Genomic DNA, 15,147 nt, shown 5'->3' with positions numbered 1-15,147 from the left:
TGACAGCACACTTTGAGACTGTCACACCTACACAAATACCTAGATCACTGAGTTTATGTGGGTGACGATGATGAAAATAAGGGTGACATGGTGTGGGTGTCCTACGTGTGACATGTCCTTCTGCAGCTCATCTCATTAGCAGAGCAGTAGTCATGGGTCAAACATAGAGCAAGGGTCAGCATTTGGCATCTAGAATGTTGTTAGGCACTCATTGCATTGTACCAGATGCACAAAATCATTAGCTGGAAAGTAACCCAAGATTTCTATTGGGGATTAGTTGAGGGTGTGAATGAGGATGGCCTAGGATTGAATCTAGGCTTCAATGAGAACAGTCTGAGTAGTTTCTTTCAGAGGAACTTTGGGTTGAAGATCATGGACAGTTTCCAAAAGTCTTTGGTATAGCAGTGCTACAGAGGGGCACTGCCCTTTCGAGACAAGCTATTCAGGCAAGGAAGTGCCAACAGTCAAATCTGTTTGAGATGCTTGCAGGGGGATGAAACCATCTTGCATTCAGTGTCCGTGCATTAGAGAGTTGTGGGAGTGTGTGGAGCAGCTGTTGTTGCATGCAAGATGAATTCAACTGTTTGCTGAGTGTAATGTGAAGGTCGGCACAACACCACCTTCCTTTTTCAGAGAAGGAAGACAGATCTTTCGCTGCTTAGTGGCAGTGGCAAAAGAGGCTGTGTGGTGGACCGATCTGAAAGGTTTGAAGATCACCAATTTCCTATCTGGTCAAGCCCTTATCAATTTCTTCAAATATTTGAAAAGGAAGGTGTGGGTAGAGAGGGAGGTTCTGCCTTCTAGTGTATTTGTCAAAAGCTAGTCGACAGTAGCAAGCCTGGTGAGACAGAATGCATCTACTCTGAATATGCCTTTCTAAGCAGGAGGAAAGAAACTGGAAGAGGGGCCCTTTCCCATGCCTTGGAAATGGCTGAGTAATCTGGGATTTTTGTGAGGTGTTTACCCAAGATTGCCCTAAGTGGACTGCTATGCTATTGGAAATTCTATTTATTGTTCTACTTCCTATTATATATCCTCTGTTATATCCTATAATGTGATAGTATCACCCCCTAAATCGATGTTAATTCAATGTTGTTCTAATTTTTGTTTTGTTGTGTTTTTTTGCATGTGTACTGTAACTCGTCCTTCAATTTTGTCCTCCATGGCTTGTGCCCTTCTGGCTAATAAAAGAAATCCATCATCATCATTATATTAACACTGAGGTCATTGTAAGTGATCCTCCCACCAAGATTGCTGCCCTTGTGAAAAATTTGAAACCATTTTTCTTTTTCTTCTTATCATCATCATTATTATCATTACTAGCACTATGACCTGGCGTCGCCAAGTCTAGTGCTAATGCTTGTTGTTCATTGCTGGGTCGCAGTAAAAATTTCTCACTAAATCAAGAGTTAAGTTTCTTATCACATTTCAGCCCGGGCCAGTTTTGTTGTTTTTGAGCTAGTTGGAGCTTTTTATGGGAGTAATTGATATTCATTAGACTTCGCCGGTAAGTTGTTGTTTGTTGGCAGCAGAGATCCAATCAGGTGGTACACTTACCCCTGCACCTTAAAGGTGAGCATCCACCCTTCCGCTTGGACAACTTTGGCGCCAAAAGATGTCATCTGGAATGCAGAATTGTAGATTCGGATGGCTTGTAGAAAATCCGATGAGCTTGGGACAGTGCCAGTGAGAAGGTCCTGAAGAGGCTGTGGAGGGTTTTGAAAAGGAGGGAGCTGGACTTTGCCCTTGGAACAGCACATGCTGGGTGTCTCACCGGGCCATTTCATTGCACTGCAATGGTCGTAGATTGAGCACATATTTCCAATACGAATGTCAGAGCGAGAGGAGTAGTTCATCGTTGGAACGTAGTTGAAGGCCTTCATGCTCCAGAATTGAGGCTTTGGGCTTGAAATTTCAACTCTAGCCTCGCACCGCAGATTGTTTCTATTGCCTTGTGCGCCTCTGCTCAGAGGTTTCTGTAGATCATGTGTTGGCAATGGCAGTGGCATCTTGAGAATGGCAGGCCTGTGTTTGTTCTGTGGTTTCAACTGCCCTTGCATTGGCCATGGCAGTGGCATTCTGAGCTAATCGAGTAGCTCTGTCTTGGGGCACCTCATTGGCCGTTCTGGCCCTCTTAGCCTCTGAATCAGCTGTCCTTCTTCCAATGCGAGCACTCTTCTTTGGGGGCATTTTAGCAATTTATTGAAATTAGTGAACTTTAAATGGATTTAGTTTTTGTGGACTAAGTGAGATAGTTTGGGGCAACCGATAAGCACACGATTTTAAGCAATGGCAAAGCAATAATCAAAATGATAATGGCAGAAGCAGTACCCAGATGGAAAACAAAGGGCTATTTAAAAACAGTAAAAGAATCGTAGACAGGTTGCAAGCACAAAAACTGTCTACTGTGCTTGTAGGTTGGTGAAAACAAAAAACGTTGGCTGCTCAAAAGAAGTAGTAATCAAAAAGTGATTTCAAACAGGAAAACATCTATTTTTACTCCAAAATTGATGCCGAACTATGGCAAAACAAGAAGCAGTAATCAAAAAGTGATATCAAACACGAAAATGTCTATTTTTTACTCAAAAAAATGATGCTGAACTACAGCAAATTCTCTAATTAATACTTTGGTTAATCAAAAGAAGCAGTAATCAAAACATGAACTGATATCGAGCACAAAAAGGCTACTTTTATGTAGCAGATGCTTTAATAAATTGTTAATTGATGAGTTGCTAGGCAAAAATATGGCCAGGCAACCCAAGTAAAAGTGATAGGTAAAGTGGAATTTTATGAACAAAATTTGCAGTCAGTAACGGAAACTGAGCCACAAAGCATAATTGGGAAAAGTGTTTGAGTCTGGGCACCAAAGCATGCACCCGAACACTTAATTAAGCACATTGAATCTTATTGGATAATGATCTAGTATGCGCAAATCCAAGGTCAAACTTTCTTTCCAGATTCATAATACTGCTGTCCCCCACCCCAGTGTGTCGCTGGTCCACACATTCCACAGGCTCACATTGAAAGGCAGGTCTGGTAAGATTGTTCAGATGCTTGAATGGAGACATGTAGATTAGTGCAGCATCCAAGAAGTAAGGTGGAGAGGAAGTTCTGCCAGGTTCCTCACAGGCAAAGAACATAGGTATAAGATTTTCTGGGTCGGGAACACTGATGGGGTTGGGGGAATGGGTATACTCCTTGCAGAGAAATGGGTTGTTAAGGTAATCAAGGTAGTCAGAGTCTGTGATAGAATACTTAATCTTAGACTAGTGCTACAGCATCGATTAGCAACCATTGTCTCGGTTTATACCCCTCAGCTGGGGCTTTCTGATGAACACAAAGACCAATCTTATGACCCACTCTTGCAGACTACCTCATCAACGAATGACAGGGACCTTCTCTTTGTGGCTGGTGGCTTCAATGGACATGTTGGATACCATGCAGGGGGCTTCTCTGGTGTACATGGTGGCTGTTATATAATCATCACAACAAACATGAACAATCAACGTCGCCCATTGTCTCCCTTGATAAAAGGACTTTCACTTTGTTTCCCGCCAAAACAATTAACTTGTACAACAACGGCAGTCGAATAAAGTATCTTGTATCGTTAACACGTTGTTTCAGTCTCTCTCATTTTCTTAATCTTTCATACTAAGTACTCACTACTTCCTTTAATACTCAATACTATATATATATAACAACAACATGGTGTCAGAATACTAAAAGAACCCAAAATACAGAAACCAAAGGAAAAAAGAAGTTGAAATCATACTTCAAAGACGAAATGGAAAATTTACCGCATCCAAAAGACCTAGACTTTAATCAGGAAAATCTAGCCGCAGCATGGAAAAAGTGGAAAAAAGAATTCAATCTCTTTTTGATAGCAACAGAAAGTGACATGAAGCCAGACAATGTAAAAACTTCAATGTTTTTAACTTGCATCGGTTCTAAAGGCCGAGATATCCATTCCACACTGGATTTCGATTCACCCGACGAAGAAATGAACCTTCAGACAGTAATCGAAAAATTCGATGCATATTGTGAACCCAGGAAAAACATAACTTTCCTAAGACACAAATTCTTCACATGTGGACAAGCGGAACATCAAAAATTCAATGAGTACGTAGTAGAGTTGCGCCAAAAGGCACAACAGTGCGAATTCGGCAACCTCACAGACAGTCTCACCAAAGATATTCTGATATGTGGAATCAGAGACATGAGATTAAGAGAAAGATTATTGAGAGAACCAAATTTAGACCTACAAAAAACAATTCAAGCAGGTCAGAGTGCAGAGCAAACACGACTCCAATCAAGGATGCTAAATGCCACATCCGAAACAAGAGATAACGAAATCTCGAGGGTATATAGTCAACACGACAGAAAAGGCGCCAAAACTCAAATAACCCGCCATATGCAATCCAGACATCAAAACGAACAAGGCGGAAGTGACAGAAAGCCCGCGAAGTTTCAAGCGCCAAGTCAACACTACGTCACTAACTGTCACTATTGTGGTTATAATCACAAAAGAAATAAATGCCCAGCATTTCACAAGACATGTGAAAAATGCAAGAAACAAGGACACTATGCAAAAATGTGCAAATCAAGAAAATTTGTACATAAAGTAGAGATACATACCGACGATGAATCAGATGACGATACACATGTACTCGAAATGATCACTGCAAATAATTCCCGCGTGCACAAAATCGAAAAGTTCAAGACTCCAAAAGACATTTGGACGGTCGAACTAAAAGTGAACAACTCGAATGTAACATTCAAAATAGATACAGGAGCAGACATAACCGTACTGCCATTCAGAGAATATAGAAATATAATTCCAAAACCACAACTGCAAATCAAATAATGAATAGAACATTGTGAACAAATCTCCCAAACATACTACACGACAAAATTGGTATCAGGCTTCACGAAAAGAAGAAATCAAACATTACAACAGAACTCCCAGAGTTAAAACCACACGACACGGTTAGAGTTAAGTTTAACAACAATTGGTTTAGAAGGGGAAAAATAATTAAAAAACTAGAGCAACCTCGTTCATACTTAGTAATAACAGAGGAAGGTAATACAGTCAAACGAAATAGACAACATATTCTTAAAACAAACGAACACGTTCGCATAACAGAAGAATTAGATTATGAAAATATATTTCCAAAGTCAACAAACACGCATGAAAAAACAAAAACAGCACAACTACAGAATTCAACACTACAAAATAATAAAACAACAAAAAGTGGACGACGAATAATTATTCCCTGTAGATACAGATGATATAAAAAAAAAATTTAAAAAAAAAAAAAAAAGGAAGATGTTATATAATCATCACAGCAAACATGAACAATCAACGTCGCCCATTGTCTCCCTTGATAAAAGGACTTTCACTTTGTTTCCCGCCAAAACAATTAACTTGTACAACAACGGCAGTCGAATAAAGTATCTTGTATCGTTAACACGTTGTTTCAGTCTCTCTCATTTTCTTAATCTTTCATACTAAGTACTCACTACTTCCTTTAATACTCAATACTATATATATATAACAACAACAGTGGCAACAGGTTTGGTTTCCGGAATGAGGAGGGAACCAGGCTGTTGGAGTTCTGTAATGCAAATGACCTTACGATCTGTAATACTAACTTCAGGAAACCTGTCAGACACCCATTCATCTACCAGTCTGTGGGCACACTAGTCAGATTGACTACATCCTCACCAGGAAACAGGAAAGATGGCTGCTTATAAGTGCCCAGATTTACCAGGTGAAGAATGCATACCACAACATAGATTAGTAGTTAGTGACTTTGCGATTAGGGCTAAATAGATGCTCAGAAGATGACCAATATAGAAAAGAAGGGTCTGGAAGCTTAAGGATCATCTGAATGGACAGAGATTTAGAGACGTATTACTGGAAGCTTTTTACAAAATAGAGGAGGATATAGCATCACATTATGTGGAAGACAACTGGAAGTTCCAACAGAACGTGTTGAGGGCTACTGACCAGATCTTTGGACAGTGTAAAGTCCCCTCTCTTTCTAAGGTGTCATGGTGGTGGAACAATGTAGCTTATGAGGCCATTAGGAAAGAGACTCAGGCATGTAAGGATGGGAAGTCAGTTGGTGGCAGGGAACTGTATCAGATTGCCACAAGAGAAGCTAGGAGACAAGTTTACTTAGCCAGAGATGAGAAAAAATTTGCCAATGTTCTGCTCCATGAGGACCAGAGACTTGAAGTGTTTCGTGCTGCAAGATGTGTGGGAGAGAGAATCATGATGTCATAGGAGAGAACTGTGTCCGCATGGATGATGGCTCACTTGCATTTAATGAGGCTGCAAAGAGAGAGACATGGAAAAATACTGACCCAACATAGGGACCAGCTATTCAAATTGACAGTACCTTGACAGAGAAAGCAATTAAGGGTATGAAGACAAGGAAATCCTCTGGTCCATAAAGAAGTACTGCTGAGATGCAGTATATTCTAGTCATCCATATAGCCAACCAGGTGATACATGAAGGAGTTATACCCAATGACTGGTGTAGCAGCATAATAGCCAACTGCTACAAAGGTAAAGGTGACGCATTAGATATGGATAATTACAGAGGTATCAAGCTGTTGGATCAGCTAATGAAGGTCATGGAGAGGTTCATAGCCCAACTAATTAGGGATAGAGTCAGTTTGGATGAGATGCAGTTTGGGTTTGTGCCAGGGAGAAACACCACTGATGCCATATTTCTGGTAAGACAGCTGCAGGAGAAATACCTAGCCAAAGATAAACCTCTGTACCTGGCTTTCGTTGACATGGAGAAAGCCTTCGACAGGGTCCCCGATCCCTTATCTGGTGGCAATGTGTAAACTGGGGATGGATGAGTGGTTGGTGAGAGCCATACAAGCCATATACAGGGATGCTGTCAGTAAGGTGAGGGTTAGCAAGGAGTATAATGAAGAATTCTGGGTAGAAGTAGGGGTTCACCAAGGATCAGTCCTCAGCCCCATCTTATTCATCAAAGTCTTCCAGGCAATAAAAGAGGAATTCAAGGGAGGCTGCCCCTGGGAGCTCCTCTATGCTGGTGACCTTGCTCTAATAGCTGAGTCCCTATCAGAACTCGAGAAGTTTCAAGTGTGAAAACAAGGATTAGAATCGAAGGACCTTAGAGTCAACAAAGCTAAAACCAAAGTCTTAATAAGTAGGAAGGCAGACAAACCACAAATCCCTTCAGGTTGATGGCCCTGCTTGATCTGTAGAAAAGGCATAGATAGAAACTTCATATGATGCACCCAGTGTAAGCTATAGACACATAAGAGGTACAGCAATATCAAAGGAAGGTTAACTGAGAAGATAGTTTTTGTGTGTGGCAGGTGCACAACGGCAATAAACTTCAAAGATGTACAGAAAATAGATTTCATCACATTCCAGGGGTAAAACTAGATGCAGTTGACAGATTCTATTGTCTAGGTGACTAAGTCTGTAGTGGGGGTGGTTGCTCTGAGAGTGTAGCTGCTAGAATAAGAATAGCCTGGGCAAAGTTCAGGGAGCTCTTACGTCTGCTGGTGAAAAAGGGCCTCTCTCTCAGAGTGAAGGTAGACTACATTAAGTATGTGTGTGAACAACCATGCTACATGGCAGCAAAACATGGGCTGTGACTTCTGAGGACATATGTAGGCTTGAAAGTAATGAAGCCAGTGTGCTCCGCTGGATATGCAATGTCAGTGTGCATACATGACAAAGTGTAAGCACCCTGAGAGAAAGGCTGAACATAAGAAGCATCAGATGTGGTGTGCAAGAGAAACGACTGTGCTGGTTTGGTCATGGGTTCCATATGGATGAGAACAGCTGTAGATAACCTATGCAATGCATGCATTCGTCAACTCTGCCCAACCTTTCAGGAATAGCTTCCCCTTGGCTCACTTCCACATGAGAGTAGTCGCCCTTTTTGTTACCTTATGCTAGTTTTGGTCTATTTGGATGTCCAGTCCAAACAAGACTCTGAGCAATTTAACTAGTCCATCCAGCCAGTACTCAATGATGCAGCTGTACAGCATTAACGTGGTTCTTCAGGTGCCAAGTTGCAAGCCCACTGACTTGTTCTGGTTAATTTTTGTTCCCGATACTACCTCGTCTCGTAGTCCCTGAGAGTGGAGCCAGTTATCTCAATGTGTTTATTTTTTGTCACCACTACCTTGAGATTGTCAGTACGAGCTGACATGTATCTGCTACATCCTAGGTTAAGTGGGATGTCCCTCAACATCTCTAGCTCATGTAGAAGTGACTTGAGAGTCAGTATATAGAATGGGGAGGAGAAGGGCAACTTTGGTGGACCAAGAACATGATGTTGAATGTTTCTAAGAGGTAACCACTCACTCTGACTACTGAACATATATCACTGTGCATTGCAGTGATCCTTGAATACAGACCTGAAACCAGCTCCTATAGATTGTTCTAAACTGACCAGGACTTCACCTAGACTCTTTACCCACTTACTCTGTGATGTATCGCATAAAGTGGAGGTGTCATGGATGGATCATTCCAGGATGGCGCATGTCTACGCCTCCCCTACCAGATCACCAATGACAAGCACCAACCTCATAGCTAATATCTTTGCCACAATTTTGAACTCTGCATTCAGTAGAGTTATGGGCCCAAAGTTATCAATACAATCCCCCTTGGTCAGATTGCTGAACAAGTTGGCATGTAAGCATAAATCTCGTAGGGCAGACCATTCAAATGAGGCAATTTTACCTCTTGTGCAGCTAGCTATTGCTTCTTGAATTTCAAAAGCACTTATTGGCCTTTTGCAATGCTCTGCCTTTGTCGCTGAGAGCCACAGCAGTCCATTGAGATAGAAAGTGAAGTCCTTCCCATGACCCAGCTCACTGCTACTCCTGCACAATTAAGTAAAGCACACTTGAAAAGCCGTACACGTCTGTTTCAGATCAATTATCATTTGCCTATCATGGTCTGCTAAAGATCGGATTGTGGATTTATTACCATGCCATGCCTCTGCCACTCACGCCTAATGAATGGCTTTTGTCCCTCCATGTCCAAGATCATAGGCCTCAGCTCTGACAATGCAACAATTGTGTTTCGCATTGTAGAATTGGTTGAGCGCCACTCTCACTACAAGCACATCGGTCATAATGTTTTTTCTAAAAGCCTTGTCTAACTTTACTAGCTCTGCTTCTACTCATTTTCTTTCTACTGCTAATCCTTTGCTAAACGTTATCAATTCTACACTAACTGCCCTTTTCAGGGTGAACAACTATTTATTGCTGGCAATTGACCCTTGCAATACCCACTTAATTAATTCGCTAATCCGCACTCTGAAATCTCTGCACATCAGCAATGAAGTGTTCAGCTTCCAGTACCTGAGACCCTGTCTGTGAAGTCAACTGTACAGATCCCGAATTTGTGGTCTGTGTAGTCAACTACTTTAATATTGTCGATAACCTATACTATCCCTATCTCCTTCTCTACCCTATCTAGATACGATCTGGAAGACCCAATGCCATACTGGCACATCAGTGAAATTCACTTGATACCAGTCAGATATTTGAAATTATTTGAGCAGATTTGTGAGGCTGTTTCACCCTCCTATCTGCTAAACCCACACAGTCCCACTGTACATTTAAAATCCCATTCCAATCTCCCACTAACACTAAAGAGTGGGATGTTTCCAGGAAAGTTTCTAGATGCCTGAAGAAATCTGGTCATCCCACCCCTGTCGGGCAACAAGCCTGACAGTATGTCCTTCATTGCTGATCTTATCCAGCACCACTGACTTATCTTCCAGGTCCAGGAAAACGGTCCGTATCACAAGATCCAGATTTTTTCAAAGCAACACAGCCACTCCACTCCTTGCTTCCAGATGAATTGGAGATGCATACACCTCATAGTCATCGTGAATGAGTTGAAAGTCTTATGATTCAGATATTCTGGTTTCATTAATGGTCACCACATCAACATTCAGTGCCCTGAGGTTGTTGAGCAGGTGACCCTGCTTCCGTGGTGACCCCAAGTCACATGCACTCACAGTGACTATTCTGAACATGACAATATTCATCATCATTTAACGTCCGTTTTCCACGCTAGCACAGGTTGGACGGTTCGACCGGGGTCTGGGAAGCCAGTGGATGCACCAGGCTCCAGTCTGATCTGGCAGTGTTTCTACAGCTGAATGCCCTTCCTAATAATGCCAACCACTCCGCGAGTGTAGTGGGTGCTTTTTACGTGCCAGGGGAGTCTGGCATCGGCCACGATCGGTTGGTGTTTTTAATGTGCCACCGGCACGGGAGCCAGCCAAGGCAGCGCTGGCATCGGTCACGTTCGGACGGTGCTTTTTATGTGCCACTGGCACAGAAGCCAGTCGAGGCGGTGCTGGCATTGGCCACATTCGGATGGTGCTTTTTATGTGCCACCAGCACAGGTATCACAACTACTATTTCCATTGATATTTATTCGATGTTCATGTACTTGACTCAGTAGGTCTCCTCAAGCACAGCGGGATGTTCTGGAATCCAAGGTACTTTGAATGGGCAGGGGCTATGTAGAACTGGTGCAGGAATTGTTGGGAAAATATTGGAAATGAAAAAAAAAAACTTACTTGGTTTTGTTTGGAGGGGGGGGAGCAGGTGTATCCCCACCCCAACCTCAATGCATTTTTGAGTGAATTGCTTTCTACTTTGTAATGTTGCTGGATTTACTTTGTATTTGCTGCTGCTGCTGCAACTCCTGCTGTTGTTGTTGTGTGTGGTGTTGTTGGTTGAGGATGTCCTCTCAACTTGCTCCTAACCAATACAAGTTGTGATGCATGAGCCTGGTGTACCCTTATCAGATGGGTAGTCATGATGGGTATACTGGGCTTCATATATTCATACCCCAGTGTCACTTTGATGGCATGCACTGCTCTCTCACTCAACAACAACAACAATAATAATGATAATAATAATAATAATTTGATGAAGCCATTGCCCTTACTGTGAATGAATGCTCTCAACTTGCCCCTAACCAATATGAGTTGTGGTGACATGATGAGGTTACAAAAGTGCTGCATTGGAAACTGAGGAAAGTTTGGGTTAGAGAGAAGCAAAACATGGTACAAACAGAAACCACAGAGTATCACAGAGTCAGAGACCTGTAAAATCTTGTGGGATTTTTCAATGCAGAATGGGCCAAGCGCTTGAGTACAACAAGCCAGACCTGGTCGTTGTGGACAAGGTGAACCACATGTGCTCTATAACTGATGTTGCATATGCATTTGACCCACAATTAGTTAGATGAACAAGTAGACAATCCTCTTAAATGTGCTTGACAGTGAAAGATGGAGATAGTACTAATTATTATTGGGGCCCTGGGGACAGTATCAGAAGATATTAAGAGGAAATGAGGACAGAGCGCCGAGTAGAGCTGTTACCAAATGTCTGCCTCCTTGTCACAGCCATTATCATCAAGAAAATATTACATGGCTGAACAGAAGAGATAGCATGGTACCGTAGGCTGTGGATAGCAAGCCTCCAGGAGTTCCAACAAAACCTGAATTAAAACAATGCTAATAACTGACTCTGATAGGTAGACTAGACAAAGAGAGGAGAGAAAAATTACTTACCACACGCCTCTTTAAAACTTATAATATAAGTATCAGAGGTTTGTTGTAGAACTGAAGAAATATCTCCACCAGAACTTCTTTTACTGTTTCCAAAATATCTTCGAAGACTGTCAGAGCTGACATTTGAAGAAACGTTTTTCACTTGAACACTGTTTATTTCCTTAATTCTATCCACTTTCAGTTGATTTCCTTTTAAGGGGTTGTTTTGGCACATCCTCTGAACATCCTCAAAATCTGCAATAAATACAGTGAATGGAAATACATTTTGGTAAAAGAATCAAATTGAAGTCAATTTACTGATGTTTTAACACATTTTACTTTTAAATGATTTTGAGAATTCTTCAAATTTGGAGATTTTAGCATTAAAATGCAGTTCCAATTATTTAACAACTCCATATAGGCACAGGTGTGGCTGTGTGGTAAGATGGTTGCTTCCCAGCCATATGGTTCTGGGTTCAGTCCCACTGTATAGCACTTGGAACAAATGTATTCTACTATAGCCTTGGGTTAACCAAAGCCTTATGAGTGGATTTGGTAGACGAAGACTGAAAGAAGCCATCTGTCTGTCTGTATGTTACTGTCTCCTTGCTTGTTGTAAACGAGTGTCCCTGTCATACAAGCAGTGTCCTTCATTTCCAATCTTCCTTAAAACATGTCTGGTCATGGGGAAACATTACCTTACTTGGAAATAGGTGAAGGTTGGCAACATGAAGGGCATCCAGCTGCAGAAAATCCAACTCATCATCAAATTTTGTCCAACCCATGCAAGCATGGAAAAGCAGACGTTAAAATTTTGTCCAACCCATGCAAGCATGGAAAAGCAGACGTTAAAACAGTGATGCTGATCATTATGATGGTGATGATGATGATGTGTCCTTTAGTAAATGTTTACTCATCCTTAAATGTAAAAGGTATTTCTATTTAGGGATAAATAAAGTGTAAAACATAAGAAACAAAATTTGATTGAGCAGATTTATGATGAAAGACAATCCAGCCATGACCATTCCAATATCTAGAACGGTAGCTTCTGTTTTGAAGAAGGCAGGGTGTAATGGGAGGGATACTTTCCTGCTATTTCTATCAGCCTGAGCAACTGTGTAAAGGTCTTCAGATCCTTAAAAGTGTGTATTTTAAGGTAGAGATGGGAATTTCAACATTTCTCGTCTGGGCTCATTCTTGTATTCTAGAATATTGTACTTTGGTTAAAGACATGACAATATCAGAGACAAGTTAGAGATGAAGTTATTTAGACAAAAAAAACAAAAAAAAAAAACTATTTCACTAAAAATACATATAACTACCCAACCATTTCTAAAGATATATCATCATTGGATATTTAAGTTCTGTTGTCCATGCTGGCATGGGTTGGACGGTTTGACTGGGCTGGCATGCTGGAAGGCTGCATCAGACTCACTCCAGTCTGATTTGGTATGGTTGTCTATGGCTGAATACCCTTCCTAACGCCAACCACTCCGAGAGTGTAATGGGTCCCTTAACATGCCTTTATGTATCTTCCCAAACATGACATAATACCAAAAGCCTTGGTCATTGCCTCTATGAGGCCTAACACTCGAAAACGACTCAGCCACTTTGCCTCCGTGAGGCCCAACATTCAAAGGATGCTCTTTAGGTGCCACCAGCTCAGGTGCACTTGGCTTGACGGATCCTCTCAAGCACAGCACATCCCTAAATGTCTCTTGATTTCAAATTGTGACACAAGGCCAGCAATTTGGAGGGAAGGGTTAGTTGATTGCATTGACCCCAGTATTCAACTGGTACTTATTTCTTGAACCATGAAAGGACGAAAGGCAAAGTTATTCTCAGCAGAATTTGAACACAGAGCATGAAGACAGATGAAATGCAGCTAAGCATTTTGTCCATCATGCTAACAATTCGACCATCTGGCCACTTTCTTCAATCCCGATATTTATTGAAAGTTATCAAAGCAAGAAGCAGTGTGTTAAATATACTTGCTGCTCTCGCTTTTTTTTTTCTATGAACTTATTGATAATATAAAGAATCCAGAAAATATTAAGAAATGTTTAATCCTTGAACATTTAAGCAAACCATATCTGGCCTCTCACACCAACCCTACAACATCATTCTGAAAATTAACATTTAGCTCATCAAAATCTCAAAGCTATGAGATAATACATTATTAATTCAAAACAATCTGAATAAATGTTGTAAACCAATGTTAGACTGTTATAACATCCACTCCGGTACAGTTGTATAGTTAGTTGGACAAGTAAAGACAGGCCTATCTATGACTGACTATTCCAACTGCTTGATGTCACAGTATTTGTAATGATTAGCACATACCACTCATCACGTGGGAAGGGTGTTCCATTATTGCCATTGTCCTCATAACATCTCCCCTTTTAAGTTTTCTTTTTCTTTCTTAGGGAATGTAATTTTATTTCTTTTTATTAACAATCATTTTTACATCACTCTACCTACCTTTTTTGAGTTTTTTTCATACAGTTACATATTTATAATTCTTTTGCATTTGGCATTCACTTTCAGGAACTCCCTATATTTTCTTTTCCTTATACTTGTGCATCTTGGTTCAATTGTTTGTAGTGGCATTGGTACTTGAAAAGTATCATAGAACCATTCTATTGGTTCTTCCATTCTCTTGGGTTCATTCTCAACGAATCTTTTTTTTTAGTTGATTCACATGTCTCTTGTATACCATTTTCCTTCCTTTTAGAGCAAGTATAGCATTGTTCCAATGCGTTTGGTAATCAAGCCATCTTCCCAACTTTGTTTTCTGATCTTATATGCCCTAACAAATACATCTTCACCAATTTTGTTAAATGTTTTGCTGTATTTTCCATTGCAATTTTCCATTTCTTGCCAGATAGTAATTTGTCAAAGACTGATTTGATTTTCCTCACAAACATCAGCTCCACTGCTGACATACCTGCTGGTGTGTTTGGATCTGATGTCACATGGTATACTCTTAAGAATTGTTGTAAAACTATCTCATCCTTGACTTCCTTATTCAACTTCCTTAGGCCTCTTTTGAATGTATCAAATTCTGCTTATCTATTAAATCTGGGATGGTATGGCACAGTAGTTACATGTTCTACGGGGAACATTTTACAAAACTTTTAAATTCAAGACATGAATTGCATTCCATTGTCAGACACTGTTGTGTCTGGAATGCCAAATCTCGCAAACAGCTCATGTAGAAAGTTTGTTGTAGTTGAGGAGGTTGGGTTTTTACACTTACAAATTTCGGACCATTTACAGAAACTATTTACTACCACTAAGTAGTGTGAACCGTTTCAGGGACCAACGAAATCAATGTGTAATCTTGACCAGGGGACATCTACTTTTGGCCAAGGTTCACTTTTTATTGTCGGTAATTTTGCTGCTAGGGCACATCCTCTGCAACCTTACACTAAATTTTCAATTTCTCTATTTTGTAGCATGGTTTCTGTACATGACACCTTGGTGTCATGCACTGATAACAGTGTGATACACGTAGTGCAGTTGACATCAACTGTCTCCACATGATGTATTCCCAAAT

General features: G+C 40.9%; 1 protein-coding gene across 1 annotated transcript in view; it reads right to left on the bottom strand.

The window, feature by feature from the left end:
* Positions 1-15,147, bottom strand: part of LOC115232391 — a 51,634-nt gene that overhangs the window by 6,708 nt on the left and 29,779 nt on the right. Inside the window, exon 4 of the mRNA XM_029802251.2 lies at positions 11,610-11,843. Within this exon, the coding sequence (XP_029658111.1) occupies positions 11,610-11,843 (234 nt within the window). The remainder of the gene's footprint in view (positions 1-11,609; positions 11,844-15,147) is intronic.

The sequence above is a fragment of the Octopus sinensis genome, linkage group LG1, assembly GCF_006345805.1.
Source record: "Octopus sinensis linkage group LG1, ASM634580v1, whole genome shotgun sequence".
NCBI lineage: Eukaryota > Metazoa > Mollusca > Cephalopoda > Octopoda > Octopodidae > Octopus > Octopus sinensis.
This window is presented reverse-complemented; position numbering and strand designations above follow the sequence as displayed.